The following is a 22,601-nucleotide window of genomic DNA, read 5'->3' as shown; positions in this document are numbered from 1 at the left end:
TGTTATTATGAAGATCGATTAAAATGTATGTTTCAATTATGTAAATGTGTTGTTTCGTTAATTAAATGATGATGTCTGTTTCAAAGATCTCCTCTCGGTTAAAAAAACCCGGCTGTCATCAAGACTCCCTGTTGAGTTAGTGCTGGTCCAATCCTACTTTCTCCTGAGAACACAAAAAGAGAAATATTCCACTTTATACTGAGAGTCGAATACAGTGTTATGTTACAACAAACAAAATGCAGGACTCTCCGGATTCTTGGAATACTAGGCCATAATATGTTTGTATTTATAGCAACACGCGTATTCGTAATGATTTTGCTTTTGTCCACGATTGATGTTTAACCAAAAGTCCCAAGTTGATGTCATTGCCAGCCAATGAATAGACGACAATGATACCTGGCACTGCCTGTCACCACGTCAATAAAGGACAGAGGTTAAGTTCATTGTAATAATTGTAATGACGTAAGCGTTCCCCAATGGGAGAGCTTGGTCTTGTCAGTAAAGCGGTGACCGTGCACTAGCCAGGTGTTTGTATAACTTAAACACGCGTATCCACGTTCAAAGGTTGAAATAGTGCTCTTTGTTGATTTGTCTTTTGTGGCGTATGTCGTCCTTAAGTATACGTATTCACCTTTTCTGGGGCCAGTATAAAAGGGAAAAATACAGCGCGGTCAGGTATATATATTGTAGTCGCAACCGCTCTGGGAAATATCACCGTCAGAATCACCATTAACGCAACAAAACCTTAAAATGGCGAAAATTGAGCTGATGCTTGTTGTGGTAGTTGTTGCTGTGTGTGCTGTACATGCGCAAGATGATTGTAAGTATACATTTTGTTTCAGTACTGATTGTAATATTATTTTTGTCATGATTGTTTAACAATAACCGAGATTCAAGCACTGTTCTTTTTTACATTAAATAATCATAAGTGTTGCTGCTATTTGCACGTCTCTGTTGATCCTAAACAAGATGAAGTAGGCTATGTTGATTATATCCGCGGTCATCACCAGGGGTACCACATGACTTCATTTCCTTTCTCTTATTATTTCCAAATGAGTGGGAAAATCCCTGAAGGGCTAATGTTAGATTGAAAGAGTTATTAGAAACAGATTTGAGCGGAAACTCAATCTATTCGATTAAATGGAATTCACTTTCATGATCTGATACATGATAATTGTCGGATTAAGTGAATTTTCACAATTTGGAAATCGAGATAGCAGTTTAAACAAAAACTTTCTAAAAAGCTGGTCAGGTTCAGTAATTAGTGAGTGTCCAATCTATCCCAATTCCCAATATTATAAGAGAGCGGTTGATTGCGAGCAAGGAACTATAATAATGATGTATGGGTGTATACATTGCTTGGTTGGTTTGTCATGCAATCCGGCATGCAGTGAGAACCTTTTGTAAGTTGTCCCGCCTTGATGTAAAGACTCGAACCGATAGTTCATGTCATGTAGGCCTACTTTCGCCATTAAGTGTGTAACAATCTTAACCACGCTTTATTGTATTTTCAGCACAAGATAGAAAACCTGAATATCTTTTTTAACCATAAAGTTGTAAAATTTGAAGAAAAAAGAAGGTCTTGTCTTTTTTTTCATCCGAACCACAGTTCGTAAAGAGGGGTTATGCCCTGAAGTTGTACTGAATACTACCCACAATTTCAACGTGAGTTTCGACTGTCTGTCCGACTCGGAGTGCAGCTACGATCATAAATGCTGTCAGCGTCCCGACGGGGCTTACAGGTGTACAGAACCCCTTCCAAACGTGACTAGCACCATGCGGACAACCACGGCAAATAGTAAGTCATTGATCATAACTCTATGGGAAGTTGAAAGCAGGCGCCCAATTTATGGAACAGAATGTAAATGCAGAAATATTCCGCAGCAGAAACATTCCGTGGTATTGTGCTGTCGAGAAAAACTCATTTGAGAACCAGCCAGAAAGGAAATATGTACATTTCGTGACATTTTGGCCGGCGGCTGTTTTATGGTTTGCTCAACCGATATTTTCTGCGCTTAGCAAATCAATGTGTTCAATAATGAAAACAGCCCCGGATAGTGTGTTCACGATGGTGAAAAGCGAGGGACAGTGCCCCTCAACCTCGTCCCCAGGGTGTCGAGCAGTACGCCCACCACTACCTGCTCTCTCACCCTGGTATTGGATCATTTGCATGTGCAAGATTTTTGCACACGTATGCAAATGAGAACAGTCTGGTGCCTGGATATGCGTTAAACATTAGCGGTTGTTTTTGTATGCGGTGTCTGGGGTAAAAACAGAGTCAATTCGTAGCAGCGCGAGCACGGCGTGAGTTACGAAAACACGATTTTTGAAATCAAACTGTTACGATCTTATCGAGACAACATGCAGTATCATATTTCAGGCATATTTCATATTAATATGAGCAAATTGGAAAGGAAATTAGTATTTTCGAGAAGGCGTGGACGAATGATCGCGAAAACACGTACTGCACGTTGTGAATATATAGCACCAAGTACACGATAAAAATCCATTACTAGCCAATTGCGGTATCCAATCAGGATACAGGAAGAATGTTTCCTATCCAGGGTTTACTATTGGAAACACAGTTGGAAATAAAGTAAGCACTGGGGACGAGGTTGAGTGCCCCTTGTTTACCAGAATGGCCTCTTTCCTGCCAGCGAATGTGTATGTTTGTAATTTGTTCCCTCCAAATTGATTTATTTTTAACTCCAGAATTCGTTAAGCCCGGCCACTGTCCCGGTCCCAGGTTCACTTTTGGAAGACGCTGCCCTGGCGGGCAAACCTGTTCCAATGACGGGGATTGTTACGGGAACATGAAGTGCTGCAGTAGGTTCAGCTACGACGAATGCCCTTCGGTCTGCAGATACCCGGACTCCAACACCACCATGAGCAGCATGCGACCGGTGTCTCCGTCATTCAAGCCGTCAAGCAAACCTCACCGTGAGTCTATTCATGTACCACTCTTGGATGTTACTGCAATTACAACTGGAAAGTGTCAAAGCCAAGTTTGATTGAAGTATAGTCAGAAACAATCAAAGTAGTATGTTAATATCCAAATGTTAAGTAATTAAAAGATTGCATGTTATAAAAATGAAATCTCTGTCGCACACGACGGCGCACACCTTTATTGAAACACGTCATACACTAGATTTGCTCCCAAACAAAATATACCACCCCTCCCCCCCAAAAAAATATATATATACACACACTGTTTGCTTGTTTTGGGTCAACTATCTTCCATGCTTTACATGTGCACAAGCAACGTGATTTACATCTCCTGCTATTTCCATCGACTCCAGACCAAGGCTAAAACGTAAACAAAAATGTTGATGATAAGTGTCGAGTAAAGCTTCTAACTTTGACAATACATTTTTTTTAATTATAGGCGATCAACCAGGCTCTTGTCCCAGCGACTATGGGAAATACCATGAATCCTATGAATGGTACGACGACGTCACCTGCAAAAACCACTGTAATAGCACTGATGACTGCGCAGAGGGTGAACTGTGCTGCATTGAGGAATACATCTTGGAAATGGAACACGATGACTATCGCAAACGTCGGCAAGCAGACGGCTCCAGGTGCCCCGTTTGCATGAAAGCTAAACTCGGTGAGTTGGAATAGTGTACTTTTGAGATTGTGTTGTACATGTGCATGCATGCTTAAAATGAACGACGTCAAGAATCGTTTAATAGCAAGTGTAGATACAAAATTGGAAGAATTTTTCTTCCAATGATACCGTAACATTGGTAGAAGCCTTACCCGTACTGGAATATTTTTGCGCAAAGTTATTGATAACTTTATGATAACATTGATTATATAAAAGTCATTTCCTAAAAAGAATAGTTCCGTTCTACAAAGGTAATTATTATAATTGTTGTTATAGTTGTACAAGTTTTGGGAATAATATTCAATTTAATTCATTCCATTCCGATATATCTTGCCAAAATTGCCCCAAAATACGGGCAAACTTATTTGGCAGCACACTAGGAATGTGTAACCCTATTTTAAGAAACCAACCAATATTTTTTATATCAGTAGGTTACAAATTATAGTCCAGCGGATATGTGACAAAATATCGATGAATTGTGCACTTTTGCATAAAAGCGTGAAACTTGGCACAGATGTTTATATTCATGCGAGAAAATGTTTTAGATGTGGAGCCATCGCAAATTTACCCTTTTAGGGGCGTGGCATCCATTTAAAAAAAGGGGGGCGGGACTTGTCGTGCCCGCAGTAAAATAGGTTTTTCCCACTTGTTACAAAAGCAGGAAACTTCACAAAGACATAATTATATAGATTATTAGTGTTTTCCAGATTCGGAGCCACCACAAAAGTACCTTTTTAGGGGCGTGGCAGCCATTAAAAGAAAGGGGGGGTTTAATTATTATGCCAACTTTGGAAAACATTGTGCCCATATTTCATGAACAAATAAAACGTCCCACAGACCTTTATATTCATGAGAAAAAAAATTCCAGATGTGGAGCCATCTCGAACACACCCTTTTAGGGGCGTTGCAACCATATAGGGGGAAAAAAGGGGGGGCGGGGTTTTGATTATGCCCACCCTGGAAATATTGTTCCCACACTCATAGAGAAATGGAACTTTCCACAAACATTGACATTCATGAGAAAACAAATTCCAGATGTGGAGCCATCTCGAACACACCCTTTTAGGGGCGTGGCAACCATATCAGAAAAAGGGGGGCGGGATTTTCATTATGTCCACCCTGGAAATATTGTTCCCACATTCATAGAGAAATGGAACTTTTCACAGACATTGACATTCATGATAAAAACAATTCCAGATGTAGACCCATTGCGAACACACCCTTTTAGGGGCGTGGCAGCCATATTGAAAAAAGGGGGGCGGGGTTCTCATTATGCCCAACATGGGAAAAGTGTGCCCACATCTCATAAACGAATGAAGCTAATTTCCACAGACATTAATACTCACGAGATAAAAATCACACGTGGAGCCATCGTAAACACACCCTTTTAGGGGCGTGGCAGCCATAATAAAATGGGGGGGGGTAGTCATGATGCCCCTATAAAAGAAAGTTGTGCCTACCTTTCATAAATGGATTAAATTCCACTCGGACAATACATTCATAAAAATCTTTTTTTTTAATGTGAGGCCATCACAAACCTACCCTTTTAGAGGTGCGGCATCCATTTTTAAAAGGGGGGGGGTACTCAATATGCACAAAGTGGAAAATTTTGACCGCGTTTCATATAATAAAATCCACCTCAGATAGCTGTTTAATGTGTTGGAGTAGGGCCGCCTTTATAGTTGGAATTTACTGTTGTCAAACCCTTTGTTTTCTTACACTATGCATTCTGGCCTCATCTATATTAACCCAGTTACTGGTTCTTTCGTCTGTAGAATTATTGATAAACTTTCAACTGCATCAATATCTGAATTAGGGGTATAAACTGGGGTACCTCAGTTAGTCCTGGAAAGACTAGTGTTACTTCTTCAAATACATTGTTTCCCCTGCCTTTTTTTCTGACAGACCAAAAGGCATATGCAGTGTCGCACCTGTATAACGTATAAATTTTTTTAATGGATTTGGTCGGGGTAAAAAAAAACACTCATAAGAGCTTGATATACCATTTTTAAGAGAACAGAGGTGTTGTGTGGTGGGGGTACACAGATTCATTGAATGTGAAGTCATAGTGGACGTGTCCACCACTTTGTGAGGCGAGTACATCGTGTTGTTACCCAATCTGCTGTCAATGCAGCGCAACGGGTAAGGGGTAGGGGGATTTTACACTCCCCCCCCCCCCCCCCCCGTAAAAAAAGGATTTCCATGGCCCATTAATGTTAAATGTTAGAGTTTAGGGCTGCCATTGTGTGCTGTGTATTTGTAATTATGAAATCACTCTGGAATTTAGATGTGCATGATAATATAGGTGCAAGTACACACATTGAACAATATAACACGGGTTAGCCTACCGGTACTTACATGTACCCATGCTCTTTGGGGTATTGTATTACCAAATAATATAGGTTATGGGCCAATCAACATTATAAGAAATCAACAACAAAATATAAAAATTGCAATTGTGGGCACAGTGAGTAGGCCCCTCACACCTCTAAAAGGATGAGTTTGCTGTGGCTCTACATAAGAACTTTCTTTTATAGGGGCATCATGACTACCCCCCCCCCCCCATTTTACTATGGCTGCCACGCCCCTAAAAGGGTGTGTTTACGATGGCTTCACGTGTGACTTTTTTTTTCTCTTGAATATTAATATCTGTGGGAATTAGCTTTATTCTTTCATGAGATGTGGGCATTTTTTTCCCATGTTGGGCATAATGAGAACCCCGCCCCCTTTTTTCAATATGGCTGCCACGCCCCTAAAAGGGTGTGTTCGCAATGGCTCTACATCTGGAATTGTTTTTATCATGAATGTCAATGTCTGTGAAAAGTTCCATTTCTCTATGAATGTGGGAACAATATTTCCAGGGTGGACATAATGAAAACCCCGCCCCCCCCCTTTTTCTGATATGGTTGCCACGCCCCTAAAAGGGTGTGTTCGAGATGGCTCCACATCTGGAATTTGTTTTCTCATGAATGTCAATGTTTGTGGAAAGTTCCATTTCTCTATGAGTGTGGGAACAATATTTCCAGGGTGGGCATAATGAAAACCCCGCCCCCCTTTTTTCCCCTATATGGTTGCAACGCCCCTAAAAGGGTGTGTTCGAGATGGCTCCACATCTGGAATTTTTTTTCTCATGAATATTAACGTCTGTGGGACGTTTTATTCGTTCATGAAATATGGGCACAATGTTTTCCAAAGTTGGCATAATAATTAAACCCCCCCTTTTCTTGTAATGGCTGCCACGCCCCTAAAAAGGTACTTTTGTGGTGGCTCCGAATCTGGAAAACACTAATAATCTATATAATTATGTCTTTGTGAAGTTTCCTGCTTTTGTAACAAGTGGGAAAAACCATTTTTACTGCGGGCACGACAAGTCCCGCCCCCTTTTTTTAAATGGATGCCACGCCCCTAAAAGGGTAAATTTGCGATGGCTCCACATCTAAAACATTTTCTCGCATGAATATAAACATCTGTGCCAAGTTTCACGCTTTTATGCAAAAGTGCACAATTTTTTCACATATCCGCTGGACTATTAGGATCCATGAGCAAAAAAACCAGCTTTTTATGTTTTGGATATATGCAATATTAGAACATATGTTTATGCATTTTGCGCAATATAAATGCCATTGTCATTATTATTAGGCTGCAACAATCTGAGGATAAAGGACCTCGGTAAAAAGGAGCGGAATTATTTAATCTCTGAAATGACATGACGCTCATTTGAAACAAAAATGTTGTTTTTGGATCATTTTATAAAAGTTAGGTGAATGTATAGTATTTAGAGCAAATGTTCCTTTGAGTTAGGGGGATAAAAATCCACTTAATGCTGTTTGTTGATACTTATTCCAGATTGTGACAGTGAATATGGGACGACATACAAACATGGCCAGCTATACAAAAGAGCTTATGATGACTGTTATCTCTGGTGAGCGTTATAGTATTGAATGAGTACAAAAATAATTCAATAATAAGAAATGAAACATGCCGTTGAAATTATCGAAGAATTTGAAGAAATGTATTATCCTACCAAGATGTATTCAAGACGTTTGATAACAAAACCTAAAATGATTTCTTTCAATAACCTTTTGCACAGGTTCTCTTAGCTGTTTTTCTTTCGGAATTAGGAGTGGGAAAAGAGGAAAGACGAAAATGATACTTAAAAAAAAAAAAATTGCCCGTCATTCCAAGTTTTGAATACCCCTATTTTCCTTCTAAAACCCCGCTAGACCGCTAGTGCATTTCATATGATTTTACTTTTAAAAGTTTTTGAACAAAAATTGAATATAATAATTATGTTCAAGTTAAACATTATTTTTTTTTCGCTCCGCCCCAACAGTCAGTGCTACTACGGACAAACCAGCTGCTATAATGTATGTGGTTATGATGACGACGACGACATCTGGTATGGTAAGTAGTCAGGATTTCGAAACACTTATAAAAACACCTTATATTTTTTGCGATAACGTTTTTTTTTTCATTCATCACTGGTAAAAATACAAATCTCTAGCCATTTCTCAATTTTGGCGACGTGGGAGCTTTGTGGTCGTGAATAATAATAATTAAAAAAAAAAACAACGAGCCTTTTAAAATGAGGCGGACACAATAGGGGCGCTGTTTGGTTATGGTAATTGGTAAATACATTGGATTTTACCCAAACAAAATAGCCTACATAGCTGGCAAATACAAAAGATTTTACCCAAACAAAATAGCCTATATTGTGTCAAAGGCTAGTACTGTTGGTCTTTTAGCACCACGTATTTGGCTTTATTATGAATCCATTTCAGGTATGATCCATTTAAGGTATTGCAATTCGCTAAAATCCCCGCCTGTTTCCATTTCAGATGGCCTCTACATGCCACAGGCCTGGATTGCTGCAGGCGTGGCCGCTGGTACTGCTCTGCTCATCAGTGTGATCTTCACTCTGTCCGTGGTAAGTTGAGGGCGCTCTTTTCATATTTGAATGCATGTCAAATTAGCGCAAATAATAATAATATTTGATCGAATCATTCCAGCACATTTTCTTAAGAGGTGCGATGCGATCTCGAGCCCTCACTCACGTGGACTTGTGAACACCTCCAAAATGTCTTCAAGATGTTCTTTGATTAATATCTCGATTTATCTGAGTAAACTGTTGATAGAGAACAAACATGATGACTACCAACATCAAACTTTATAATCAGTTTTCCTCACTGACAATCTATGTGAATGATTGATGTGAGACTATTTAATAGAAAAAGCCAAAACTAAGAAGGGAAAGGCAATGCGTGTGGATGTTTACTGTACTCAATAACATTTGAACCGTTGTCAGAAGCAATGGCTTTTGAGTATTAAGGAACAGGAAGGATACAGATAAGTTCAAACTTTGGAATGAACTCACAATGTAGCAAAACTGACAAGCCATCCGCTAGGATTTAATGCGTCTCCAACTGAAATGGTGTGATTTCTTTTATTTCAGTGCTGCTGCCTGAAGTGTTGTTGCAAAGATAAACAGCAGACCATTGTGGTGCAGCAACAACCTCCCATGGTAAGTCTCCATCATGTTGAACTCACCTTAATCGCTATTCTGTCGAAGATATGGTGTCTGACATTTTGAACATTGGGTTTTGCCCTTCACCAACGTAGCCAAAAAAACTAGAAATGTGTTTGTGGACAAACACAAGCTGTTTCGGATATCTGAAATGCTCTGTGCACGTGATGAACAGCGTCACAACAAATGTCAAATGTACAAACAGCCCATTATAAGTACATATAAAAAAGCACTGTGCTCAGTGCCATTATCAAGTTCATTGATACCCGTTGCTCTACGGATTCGAACCGGCCAGACGACCCTGGCAAGCTCGGTGGTCGTCGTCGAGTGGTTGAGACGTCTGGACTAGAAAGCAGGAAGTCGTTGGTTCAAGTCCTACACAAGCAGGCTTGTGATATTTGTTCTCGCAAGCTCTTGGACCCTGCTGAGAATACAGTGTTTATACTATTTGGGTGAAGGACAACACCCAATATTAAACATTGAGAAAAAAGCTTGGACTCTGAAATACCGACTCGTTGGATGTATTGCGCATGCCTATGAGTGAAGATAACAGGGAGAGGGGCAGGTCACGTGAGTGTAAGAGTATAATGAGGTAAAAGAAATGAGATTCATAAATATCCAAATTTCATATACATACCGTGACCTTCACTGCCAAACTGCTTCAATTCAGAAATTGGCGTGATTCAGCATGACGTTTGGGAAACAAAAAACATTTTGAAAGGCTGATGAAAAATTCTAATTAGGGCTGGCAAAAAAATTAATTGGGTTCAAGCTATTTGTTTTACACGGTTTGAGTTCGTTATGTTCTGTTCGAGATTGAACGTCATGATATTTTTTTTGACCGCCGTATAGGAAGAACTAATTGGAGAAACCAATTCAGTGTTCATTAATACTACTTCCATTTTATTCCTAAAGGCACAACAACCCGGCAATGCCTACTACATGTCTCCTCCCAGAGAAGAGAAACTTCTCCTGGCAGACAACGGTTACACCACGGCTTAAATAAGGGGTGATGCATGGCAAAAGCTGGTACAAATAGCTGTAACGCAATTAATAGTTGGTGAGCTCCAAACAGCTGGAATAGATTAATGCACGCTTTATACAGACAAATATTGCTGTTTTCAGTGTTCTCATTGACGATATTGTACGTAGCTTCGTTTGGGATATAATCAATTATTTCAACTTATCGATTTGATAAGTTGAAATAAGGGAAGAATCCAAAAATAAACAAGGGGTAACTCCAGGTTGTACCTCAAGGTAACCAACAAACCCTGCTAAACCTCGGTAAAACCTCGAGGTAAACCTCAAGTTACCGCCTGTTTAATTTTTGCATTCTCCCCTAAGATATTTTGTACAGAATTTTGCTCTTGCGTGGAATACTGAACTTGTTTAAAGTTGGTCAGTTCAGAGACTATAGTCTAAGTAGTGTTGAGTGTGTTGGTGGTTTTTGTGGGATGTCCTTCGTTTCTAATGAATGAGGTTATTGTCTTGTACTATAGCTACCCAGTCCTATAATTGTAAATATCACTTTACTTTTAGAACGAAAGATGAACTATATTTGATAATTCAATATTTAAGAATTCCATCCTTGTTATCAACTTCTAATGTACAAAACATTTTCCATTTGGGAGGTGTACCGAACTGTATGCTAATTAAACACACTCGGGGCAGGAACAACGTAAATTTAATTCTCACTTGCTTTTCAAGTTTCCAATACAAAACAGGTTTAATTAAAATTGCTCATAATTGTCCTGCTTCAAAAAGTAATTCTTCATTTTGTGCAAAGAGGCATCTCGCTGATACAAATTAATAACATCCGTATTGTCAAAAAAGATTCACGAAAAACAGATGTGTGTGTCTTGAAGAAACAAAGCTTTGTGTTAATACATCAGTAAGTAAGTTTGAGGAGCACTCCAAATATTGTAAATATTATGACAAGTCTACTGTCTGCATTTGCAACGACTGGATTTCTCTAACTTACTAAATTTGCAGAGTTACATTGTACGAATAACATTCAGAACGAGAAGAACAAAGATTCTGGCTGTAGCACTTGTGGTTACTATTTTGTTGTTACTCGTATTGATACATTATTTTGGTAGTGGATTGGGGGTACTTCAATCTCAATCTGGAGCTTCAAAATTACTAACACATTTCCCTCTCTTTGATCTGTCTCTCGTCACATAAGAATTTTCTGATAATGTAATGTTAAAAAAAAACATGACTATTGGCTCAGCCCAAAACGACTACATAATTATTATGCCATTGCAGCGTAATACCACATAGCTGGCCCATTATACCCATCTGGCTACTTAAACCTATAAATGAAAGCTGCACGTGCGGATATACTTGTGAATAATGAAGCTGACCAGAAAAAGTGAGCACAGAAAACAATTTGAGAATGAGCAAATATGACACAGTCTGTGTGTCACAAAATGAAACAGGTCCACATTGGCACACAATATTAAACAGGTGATTCATAACTTGACAAATGAGAATAATAATAATATACATAGTTTATCTAAACAGTTAAAGGAAAAGCTGGGCCCGGAGACAAAACGCGGAAGAGCTGGATTTCAAGGGCGTAGCAAGGATTTGTGGGGGGGGGGGGGGGGGCAACGCACTTTCCAGAAGCGAAGGGAGAAATCACCGGCCGTGGAAAATCGACACCCATGTTGTTAAATGTATATGATTCTTTTCTTATTTGTTTCTCCTCTTTGGGGGGGGGGGGCTTTTCCGTTTATTGCCTGATGCATATATTAACCGAATCCTTCAATTTTTTTTACTGGGGTCTTATGCAGTTTGGCAAAGGGGTACTTCAGGGTAGTGAGACGAACTGGCTTGATTTGTGTACGTTATTATAAAGGGAGGGAGAATACACACACATATATATATTTTTAGGTTGAATAAAACATACAAGTTGAACATTTTATTAAAAGAAAAACAAATCAAATTTGTTGAAAAGCAAGCATGCATTTTTTGGTTGAATAAAACATACAAGTTGAACATTTTATTAAAAGAAAAACAAATCAAATTTGTTGAAAAGCATGCATGGGAACGGAAGTATAAATTATCTTTACATTCTCATCACATGCAGAATGCGCCATTTTGAGTATCCAGGGTTCGTGGACGGGGGAAGGGTGTGTGTGTGGGGGGGGGGGGGGGGGGACACGGGCGGGCAAAGTCTGCCGACGGATCACTCGATCCGTGCTCAAAGGTAGCCATCATGGATTTGATTTCTCTTCGATCACCCGGCCGCCGAAAACATAAAAAAGTGGCTTGGTTGGGGGGCATGCTGTAAAGACATATCATTCTAGTAATTGGTATTCAAAACTGACAATTTTCATTTTTTATAGCAGCCGGAGAAGAAACGAACTTTTGGAAAAACCCATGCAAGTGATCCGATCGTCGTCAATTGGTTCACGGGTGAATGATAATGTCAAAGCATCACATCAGCATCCAGTAATCGAGACCGAGCCGTGCTCACATGACGCATAGTATGGCTGTGGAGTTAACAGCCTCTGGGGCAGGGGTTAATGCTATTATTTTACCCGATGACGTCATATTCAGTGCTGTCCAATTGCAATCGGCGAGTGCCAATGATCATAGGCACGTGCCTCGAACGGGCAGGCCGTCGCTAAGTAGCGCCAGTATCACAACTCCAGCAGTACCACTTATGATAACTTCTGCTTACGTCACCACAAGTCAGGTACCTCACGTCACAGGACTTAAAATATGCAGTATCGATGGCGATCAGTGGCGGAGCGCGGGAGAGCGGGAAGTTTCGCATCCATTGATCGGTCAACTTTCGGAATGCAACTTGTGTTTGAGCAGAGCCAGCCCCTTACGAAAAATCTCCGCGGTTTTCAATTACTTCCGTGTTCATCCGTGGACTGCGTAACGCCATAACCACAAAAATCCTTGGAGATGCTAATGATTTATCCTCCTAGTGTATGGGATGGTTGACCTAGCTTGTCTCAATATTTTTCATATATAGAAATGCACTGTGGTGAAAAAATTCTGTTGCAATTTGTTTGAGGTTCACTCAAAAAATGAAGTATTTTGCCTGGACTATAAGGACACATGCACACGACGATCACACGCGGACCGACAATGTACATAATTCATAAGTTTGATGACGCTGTACTGTTCACGGCATAAATTATGATTAGTGGTACTGCTGGAGTTGTGATACTGGCGCTGCCGTACGTATACGTGTACCTTGTAAGGAGAAAGTGAAAACGACTGCAATCGCAGTTGCAATCAAAACACGATCGAAAGGAGTCTGCTGTTTGTCCCATCGGCTCGATTTAGTAAATCTACATCCACAGGGGCTGCACGAGACAACCGTGAACACCGATCGACAACAAAATGGAGATATTTCAGCTGGGATTCTTCCTTCTGCTAGCTACTTTGTGTGTTGGGGTAACGAACACGACAACTCGTAAGTGAAGATCCATGTCTTTCAATTTAAACTTGAAGTTACAATGTTACAATTTTCCGGTTAATTGTTTTTCTTGCACATCAACATGAGAGTGTGTGTGTGTGTGTGGGGGGGGGGGGGGGGGGTACCCGTGCAGCAGCCATTTGTGGCGGGCGTTTTATGTTAATTTATGATGCGTAGGCCTATATAGACTATCCATGTTGACTTCAATTGTCAAAAGCTCAAAGATGTAAAAGATGGCTGCACTGCACATTCGTACGTGTCTATTGACTGTATGCCTTCTGCACACTTTGGCCATACACTCGTGTACGTATACACCGAGGCCATATCTCGCACAGCTAGGACGCCATTTAAAAAAAAAATCCGGTATAATTTTGATTTACCGATAGCTCTCCAAGGTATTCAAGACACATCAAATTACCATATTTCAAATCTTTTTACAGTTTTCAATTGGGCCATAATGATATGGGATGACATTTTATTTGAGTGAGATAACCCCCAAAGATATCTCCGTTATAAAACAGAGATGGCCCACGCTGTTGCAACGTTCTGGCCGAATTTCATCATTTTCTCGGAAACAGGCTCAGAGCTGATACACCGGCAGTCCTTTGCACAAAGTCTTAAATCAAGTAACCTTGATCTTGGGGGCGCAGACAGCCTGAAGTTTATTGTCAGCTGTGAAAACGAAGGGTCAAAGATCAAGTACATAAGATCATCGCTGTATTTTGTACTGGCCGTTGAATTGGGGGCGCCCTGCCCAAAAAACACGTTAATCTTCATCAATGTATTTAAGTGACATATCACCGGATGTGTTTAAAAACAGCCTTGTATTGAACTCACTGTAAAGTCTTTCATCAGTCTTCTTTCCTGTCAATATCATCCAAAATATTCAGAAATAAAAGGTCGAAATTTGAAATTAAGAGCTGTAACCCTTCATTATAAATCCTTCAACTATACAAATTAAAACTGTTACAAATTCACAATCTGGTACTAAAATTAATGGCCCCTTAGCAATCGCTATCTTGCAGCTCCGAGGTGCAACCAAAATAATGTTGAACTTACTATTTCGGCTGAAACATCCTTGGAAATCAAAAGAATGTGATCTTAGGTTATAAGTTAGAAGTACGGGTTAAAAGGTTGGCGTGATGCCACGATCTTCAACTGATTTGAAAATCACAAATTCGATTATTATTATACGTTTAAAATGCAGCGTTAAGGAGATATACTATCGTAATGTCTTCGAACGGTGGGAGACAACGGTTGATCATTAGTGAGACATTTTTATTATTTATTTTTTTTTTGGTGGGGGGGGGTGTTATGATGGCCCGGCTTTCTTTCGATGAGATTATCATACAATTATATTAATACCAAATTATTTTAAGGCTATCAGAGCCGGGGATGTTTTGACAGCGCGGCGTATTTCCGATCAAACTGTCGTACAATTATTAATACAAAATTATTTTAAATTCTATCAGAGCCGTCCGGGAAAGCGGGGGGGGGGGGTGGTGGTGGTGGTGGTTACCGATTTTGTGGAATGCTTCAACCAATCTAATATAATGACTTTTACTCACATTTCTTTCGGAGTCAATCTGATAACAAATCAATTCCGTTGGATTATCATTGTTGCAATCATGAAATCTAATTTTAGCTTCGATACTTATGGAAATATCCATTTACATTGTGTTTGTATTAAGTTTGAGATATTTTCCCCGATTCTATTAGGTATCATCCAACTAAAGAATGATAGTTTTTTTTCAAACCATGCATTCTAGGATTGCAATTTGACCGTAATCAACACGAAAATCAAGGCGGTCATTGCCCTCATGACTTTGAAAGATACAACCCGAACGATGATCCCGGATGTCCGGGCGAGTGTCGGGGGGACCAAGACTGCAGCAATGGGGAGATGTGCTGCGTCGAGAACCGGGACAGAATCCATCACCGCAGCTCCATCGGAAGCAATTGCCCCGTCTGCTCGCCACCTGTATACGGTCAGTATACAATCAGCAAGAGATACTGCAATAAAAAGCTTGCACAGCTCTTTATAATGGGAGACTTTTGAGACGTTGGTGGGAGCAAACACAACGGTCTTTTTCGACTGTTTACGTCACGTATAAGCTAAAGCGCGCACGCTCAATATGACGCAAACAATGGAAAAGAACCATTATCTTTGCTGCCATGCCACCAACGTCTCAAAAGTCTTCCATTACATGATATTCACGAAATTGCTCTTCAAAATGTTGATGGCTCGTTGGCTATTTCGAGATGCGAACAAAGTGAAGCTGTGCACTGGTTTCCGATCTCTCCATTTGAACGCGCGGAGGGAACCAGTCTCACCTACTCTCATTGTTCCAAATAAGTGAAATAGAGTCGCAAAGTATTCAACCCTTTTTTCCTTAGAAGAAATGTTACATGAAATAATTACATTTCGATGCCATTTCAACGTTTATTTGAAAAAAAAAATCAATATTCGTTGAGGAAAAAGAATACAAGTCATTTCAAATTGTTTACAAAATATATTGTTCTTGGAGTTGTAATATGGCGGGCGGTGACTTCACTTCTAACAGCCAATGGGCTATCCAGACTTTTATATGGAGGTACCCAGTGGTTGCTATTGTAGAATCAAGAAGAGCAATTGCAGCTGCATTGTTTGGATATATTTCTTCAGGAGTGGGATGTTACTATGACACGTACTACGGTGAATACGAGTATTACCAAGATGACGCGATTTTCTCGCCTGAATTCGGCGGCTGTGCAATTTGGTAAGTCCTTCATTTTAAATGCCAACTTTTCTGTAATGCTCTAGATGTATTATCGCACAACAAATGAAAATCAGCAACTGGAAATTAACATAAAACAATGGATAACATAGGCACTCAGTTGGTTACTTCAAATGTAATGTTTTAGGAAGGGGGATTGGGGGGGGGGGGTATTTATGCCACCTCCCAATAGTTTGTATAACGAGTGCCCTTTTTTTTCAAGAGTGCTCCGTTCACGAATGCCCCCTTGTTTCACGAGCGGCCTTTTTTCACGATTGCACGCCCCTTTTGTTAAGTTACGCGAACTTCGGCAATTGTCCCGCCACGAATAGTGCGACCTCGTCTGACATAGACTTGGTGCCAAGTCGGTAATTGTTTTGCGTATACGGTACCGGTTACTGCGGGCTACACGCACGCATTATCGCTGCAATGCGTGGAGTCTAGTTCCCAGACCAAATGATGCTGACTATTGATGTTCCATTACCGACTCGGCGAATACGTTTCAATTTTGTGCACAACATATGGGAGTATTTTGAATCGCTAGCGAATTCTATGCGAGCACTCTGATTAGTTCAGATTGTAGAGCGTATTCTAGGCCGCCACGGAAGATCGTGCTCATTACTTCGAGGGTTTGTACTTTGTGTTGTGTGACATTACAGAAATCACTACAGGGTATACACGACTCAAATAAATCAAGTACATGTATAGTACATTAATAAATACCTTGGAGAGTTGATGGTTTCTGATTGGTCGAGACTCGATCACGTGGCCGGTCATTAACGGTGATAATGGACCGGCTTCAAAGATCAAGCGAATAAATGGCCCCTGAACCAGCATTGATCAAGCTCCATTCAGCCCCATGCAAGCCAATAATTGGTCAAAATATAGTAACAGTCCTGCGGTAGCTTTTAACAATTGAGCACTGCACATGCGCTCAACCCCCATCGCGTGAGACTGACGCGCGGCGTACGCAACACAGTTGCTAGGGATGCGTGCGTGCGCGCGCGTACCGTAAGGAAGTTTTGAAACGACATCGTATCGCGTACATCACTGTGCAGTATATACTGAGGATGTTTACGACGAAAGCGTAGATCTACGATTTATTTTCTTTGCAACACTTCACCCACCGACATATTTACCTTTCCTAAACCAAGCATCTTTGTAATTCCGGACACAAGGAATGTGTAAACGAGATTTCAGCTTCCTCCATCAGGTAAAGATATGAAAACATTGTTGTAATTTGTTTCGCTACGGCAGCAGTTTCTGTTGAGTTTACGTCGTTATAGCTGTTAAGCTAAAATATGGCCCATGAACATGAACACAAAAAAGTCTGGAAATATCGCCGGAAAAAAGTCACAAAATTGGAGCATTTTAACTGTTTATTTCGTTATAAAGGTATTTATTAATGGGAATAACAGTGTGAGGAGCCGGTCTTCACTGCGTGATAATGACCGGGTGTGGGGGTGACCGCTGTTAATGGACCTCGACTTCGTCTCGGTCCATTAACAGCGGTCACCCCCACACCCGGTCATTATCACGCAGTGAAGACCGGCTCCTCACACTGTTATTCCCTTAATGATACATTTTGTTTCAATACACAATTGACCTAGCTGAGTGTTTTAGTCGTTAAAACGTCGCCAGATCTGCAAACATGCCCCCGACATTATTGACATGATTGAGAAGATCTCCCCATGTAACGGAATGAAAGAGTTCTCATTTGCATAGCGGTGCCATTGGATCTCACTGCAAACACGCATGCGCTGCATATGTAATGCGCTGCTTGCATATATGAATAACGGTGCGAGAACGTAATCGTCAAGTCGTTAGATATGTTGCAACCATTCCGATTACTACAAATCTTATACCAGCCACGCCAATGGAGTTCGACTGAAGTTCACGGACAAAGTACGACTATCCAACGACTTGTCATCAAGTCTTCGTCTGACAGTGCACATGATCATCGCTTGGAACAGCGCCCCCATTGAAAGATGGTGTCCAGCCCTCCCCGACCTTTATTGTTTTATTTTAACGGAGGCCGGGTGTCCGGTGAAAAAAAAACAGTCTGCCTTTTCAGCACGAATGAGGCGAGTGCCCCTTTTCACGTCTCAAGTATTTTTGTAATACTGGGTGTTGCCATATACAACGTATTGAAGTCAGGGCCGGATCCAGAGGGGGGGGGGGGGGGGGGGGGTTTCGAACCCCCCCCCCCCTGCTCCGACCAAACAAAATTATAACAATTATAGTAATAATGAAAAAGATGACATTCTGCAAACATTCCTGGATCCGCCCCTGTGAAGGTCTACAAAAACAACAACAACCTGTAGGCCTACAATTAAACATCAATCTTTGTTATCTATCCACAGTCAATGCCTCAATGGAAATATCAACTGCTACAATACCTGTGGTAAGTCCTGCTAAGTTTGATATTATTAAGTGCGTGTAAAATACACATGTAGACAAAAATAAGCTTGTCTTGTATTGCGACAACAGCAGCATAGGCCAAAAAAGTATCCGGTTTCTGGTATGGAGCTTGCCCCAAAAGTGGTGCGTAGACGCGGCTTTTTCTTCCCCAACTTTTGTTTTCTTCGAATGTGGCTGATGTTGCACATGACGCTTCGATACCCTTAAAACTCTCAAAAATATCCTTCAGGGTGGAGCTTGAGGTGACCTCGGTAAGGCCATAAGGCTTGAGAATTCTGCACCTACTTACAATATCGACCGACACGAACATTCTTCGGAACATTTGGATGGTCAAGACAAAAATCAGAGAAAAGGGTAACACCGTGTATCAGACCATACAGCGATATCGACATCGTGCATGTGCTGACAGGCTGTTCATTAGTCTGCCCCCTCACATAATGCGCTTATCAAAAAGCGTTTACAGGTTCCAAATACACGACCATCGCTCCCTCAATCTGGCTTCCAGACGCACAATTACAAAATTACAACACCGTCTGCAAATGGTGTCCGACTAAAATTTAGTGCAAAATATATTGGATCCCAGAGAGGCTACATAAAGCTTATACTCGATCGTAACCCCATCTAAAACTCGTTAGAATTGTGCAGCAGCAGCAGGATTCCAGTCAAACCAATAAGTTTGGCGGTTTTGAGACATCATCTTACATTGAAAAAAAAAAACTTTTTAATTTTGCCGACGCGCATGGCTACGGCGATGCGCGCGCATTCCAGAAACCGGAGACTTTGTTTTGGCCTAAGTGTGATAGCTTTTGTTCGCTAATATTGTGAGAGATATTTGAACAGTTCTGAAGAATATAAATAAGCAAGTTCACTGAACACTTACTATTTGTTCCAGCTGAATGTGTTGAACTCATTGGGTAGGGGAGGGTTGGGGTAGCTGTTTGAGCTCTAAATTTAATATTATGTACCACATTTCAATGATTTAGTATTTGTTCTTGTTACAGATAATCCCTTTGCACTTAGGGAATGGATTGTGCCCGGCATCACCATGGGAGTAGCTCTGTTGGTCGTTCTGTTTGCCTCTTTGTCCGTGGTAAGCTATACATATTATTATTATCTCAACGGGGTATATTATGAGGGTTGGGTGTACATAATATTCCATCTTGTTAATGTAGAACAGATTTGGAGTCTGAGTTGCTCGCAGTTCTGGCAGCTAAATCGTCGCGCCTCATGACCGCCTAAAACTCGGTGGATGTTTAGTCCACATGTTTCAATTGACTTCACCTTGATTCTTATCCTCTCTTGTTCAGTGCTGCTGCGTGAAGTGTTGTCGCAAGACCAGGGAAAGAACTGTACACTACGGAGCCGGAATGCAGGTAAGGACTTATTGCTAGGTTCAGCGTCGTGTAGACTTCTGTCAACTATACGCTGTAAAATGAAATGGAACAACAGAATGTTACAACATTGAACTCCATCTAAACATTACAAGAAAATCTTTACAGGGATATGAAACAATATGTAGGTTTGTTAGTTTGTTGACTGACTCATATTTGTGACCCGTTAATTCCCTGATACCAACGAAAAACGTAAGAAATCCGTGTATCAGCAAAATGTATCAATTAAAAAACTTACTAAACTGTGCGATGTTTGGTCTTTCGAAATGTTTTCATTTTTAGCTGTATTATATGTACCAGCGAAGATTGATTTAGGTTATTACATTTGGCATGTGAAGCTGGATGCCTCTATTTCAATGTCGAAACATTTTGCTTTGATTGCCACGTCCAGCGGCGGCGGAACGGTTTTCAAACGGGGGGAGGGCATCACCAAAAAGGGGAACTTGCATGGAAAAAGGGAAAAAAAAGGAAGAAAAAAAAAGAAAAAAAAGAAAAGAAAAAGAGGCGCGAAGACAAAGTGGTGTAAATTTAATGAGTGGGGGGGGGGGGCAAAATGTCCCTGCCCCCCTCTAAAACTGAAAAATCGAGAATGTGTTGAGAAATACAGGCATTTTTTGGCCAAAACAATTTTTGCCCCCCTCTAGAAAAAATCCTGGCGACGCCCATCGGAACTTGCACATCCGTGCTGAAATGTCGACACGTTTTCATCGGACAATTTGCCTCCGTAAAATCAAATTGGGGGGGGGGGGGACTGGGGCTGGTAACATCTTCCACAATAGGGGGCGCTCTTCAAAACCGATCATTTTCAGGGCGCATTGTAAAGATTTTGGGGCTCGGTTTTCATATTCCTCGTTCATATCGGAACTTTCTTGACCATTTTTTTTGGGGGGGGGGCAAGTGCCCTCCCCCCCAAAAAAACAAAATGGTATAGAAAGCACTTGCCCCCCCCCCCCCCCCCCCCTGGCCGCGTCCGATGTAAACCAACAGGTTTCTTCAATATTTTCCCCGCAAATGTGATATTATGATACATTTCAATAATGAATTTGACATAAACCTTTGGAATATACCTGTAGTTGGGGAGATCTCTTGACAAACGTGTACCTTCACTCTCACAGATGATCTTAAGTTTGTTCATTCTTTTTTGACAGGTTCAAAGGCCTCATAACTTCCATACCTCCCAGCATACTGCGCGTGCGGAAGACAAGGCCCCACTCACCAACTACGACATGGCTTAGACAGTCTCCAGCTTCGCGTCATTTATTTTCTGGACAATGAACCCTGATACTAGGGGAAGTCCATCCATCATGTTTATTCCGTTTGGCCCAACATTTCACAATGACTGTGTCGTTGTTAAGACATGCATTTTGCAGGTTGCAAAACAGCGATTTAAGAGTCTGCATGCAATTAGTCTGAAGTATTCCAGATATGGTGTACTGGTATTAAATAGCTGCTGTACATTTCAGAACTGAACCCTACGGAAATCTTGAAATGTTGTGTAACGTCTATACATTAGTCTATACTTAACGGGTTTTTTTTCAAAATAAGTGAAAGACTTAAGGAAAAATAGTCTTTTGTTGAAAACTGTACTTACTGATTTATCTGTTATCGGTTTTAAGCACGCTACACGCATTTTTGCTTACTTAACATTAATAGATAAACTATACTCCTAAATGGATCATAAAAGTGCGGACAAAACATCCATTTTTAAATGCAAGTTTTTGGGTTTGAATTAAAATAGCTCTCCGGGTATCAGAATATCAGAATGTTATTAAAGAGACGAATTTTACAGAACTATTTGTTAGCTGTAAAAGTTTTTAAGAAAGTGTATGAATCTCGCATGAAGGGGATTGTAAATAAAGTGTTTGTAGACCTATTTGTATTTTACGAACATATTTCTTATTTTACGCTAATAGCATTAAATGCAGAAAGTTTTGCGCAGAATTATTTGCATTATACTGTCATTGTAGCCCCCTACCCAGTCTTGAACTACTTCAGAAAATGAAGCAAACGTTTATAGTTTAGCTAAAGCTAAAACAGTTTAAAAGTAACTATCTTCATTTCGGCAGTATTTTAGCCAGATCCGGGTTTCTTTTAGCAAACGATATTTAGCCGGAACGGCTTGGTCATGCGTAGTGACTGTTTTTTTTTATTTAGAAATGTTTACCGTAACAAATCTTAGTCTGGTTCCATGCCAACATTGTCGTTGTGACTTCGTATCCACGAGACGGGAATCTGACCATTTACAATTTCTGACTTTATTTCCCAACATTGTCGTCAAGACTTTGTATCAACGAGACGGGAATGTGACCATTCACAATTTCTGACTTTATTTCCCTTTCAAAAAAAAGTCCATCCAAACCAGGAATCAATTTAAAATAATAAATATAAAGAATATTCTATTTTTTTGCTATAAAAAAGAAAATACGAAAATGTCGAAAGAGCTCCACTGATGGGG

General features: G+C 40.5%; 2 protein-coding genes across 2 annotated transcripts; both read left to right on the top strand.

Annotated features, from left to right (window-relative positions):
- Nucleotides 1-579: 579 nt before the first annotated feature.
- On the top strand, nt 580-11,169 carry LOC119741835. The gene is made up of 9 exons (XM_038217745.1): nt 580-820; nt 1,610-1,798; nt 2,713-2,940; nt 3,386-3,610; nt 7,457-7,532; nt 7,944-8,014; nt 8,449-8,537; nt 9,063-9,131; nt 10,050-11,169. Exons 1-9 carry the CDS (start codon nt 751-753, stop codon nt 10,134-10,136), a joined length of 1,104 nt encoding a protein of 367 aa, XP_038073673.1. The 5' UTR covers nt 580-750; the 3' UTR covers nt 10,137-11,169.
- A 2,027-nt stretch (nt 11,170-13,196) lies between these two features.
- On the top strand, nt 13,197-22,087 carry LOC119742150. The gene is made up of 7 exons (XM_038218190.1): nt 13,197-13,575; nt 15,348-15,566; nt 16,244-16,337; nt 18,698-18,738; nt 19,757-19,845; nt 20,063-20,128; nt 21,295-22,087. Exons 1-7 carry the CDS (start codon nt 13,503-13,505, stop codon nt 21,379-21,381), a joined length of 669 nt encoding a protein of 222 aa, XP_038074118.1. The 5' UTR covers nt 13,197-13,502; the 3' UTR covers nt 21,382-22,087.
- The last annotated feature ends 514 nt before the right edge of the window (nt 22,088-22,601 follow it).

The sequence above is a fragment of the Patiria miniata genome, unplaced genomic scaffold, assembly GCF_015706575.1.
Source record: "Patiria miniata isolate m_02_andy unplaced genomic scaffold, ASM1570657v1 HiC_scaffold_5, whole genome shotgun sequence".
In the NCBI taxonomy this organism is placed as follows: Eukaryota; Metazoa; Echinodermata; class Asteroidea; order Valvatida; family Asterinidae; genus Patiria; species Patiria miniata.
This window is presented reverse-complemented; position numbering and strand designations above follow the sequence as displayed.

Excerpts from the sequence above, each read along its gene's own strand:
- LOC119741835 (XM_038217745.1), top strand. The coding sequence starts at position 751 with ATGGCGAAAATTGAGCTGATGCTTGTTGTGGTAGTTGTTGCTGTGTGT. Across the intron at positions 8,015-8,448 it reads CGACGACGACATCTGGTATG|ATGGCCTCTACATGCCACAG; the intron begins GTAAGTAGTCAG and ends TTTCCATTTCAG. Across the intron at positions 9,132-10,049 it reads TGCAGCAACAACCTCCCATG|GCACAACAACCCGGCAATGC; the intron begins GTAAGTCTCCAT and ends TTATTCCTAAAG.
- LOC119742150 (XM_038218190.1), top strand. The coding sequence starts at position 13,503 with ATGGAGATATTTCAGCTGGGATTCTTCCTTCTGCTAGCTACTTTGTGT. Across the intron at positions 13,576-15,347 it reads GGTAACGAACACGACAACTC|GATTGCAATTTGACCGTAAT; the intron begins GTAAGTGAAGAT and ends CATGCATTCTAG. Across the intron at positions 15,567-16,243 it reads CTGCTCGCCACCTGTATACG|GAGTGGGATGTTACTATGAC; the intron begins GTCAGTATACAA and ends ATATTTCTTCAG.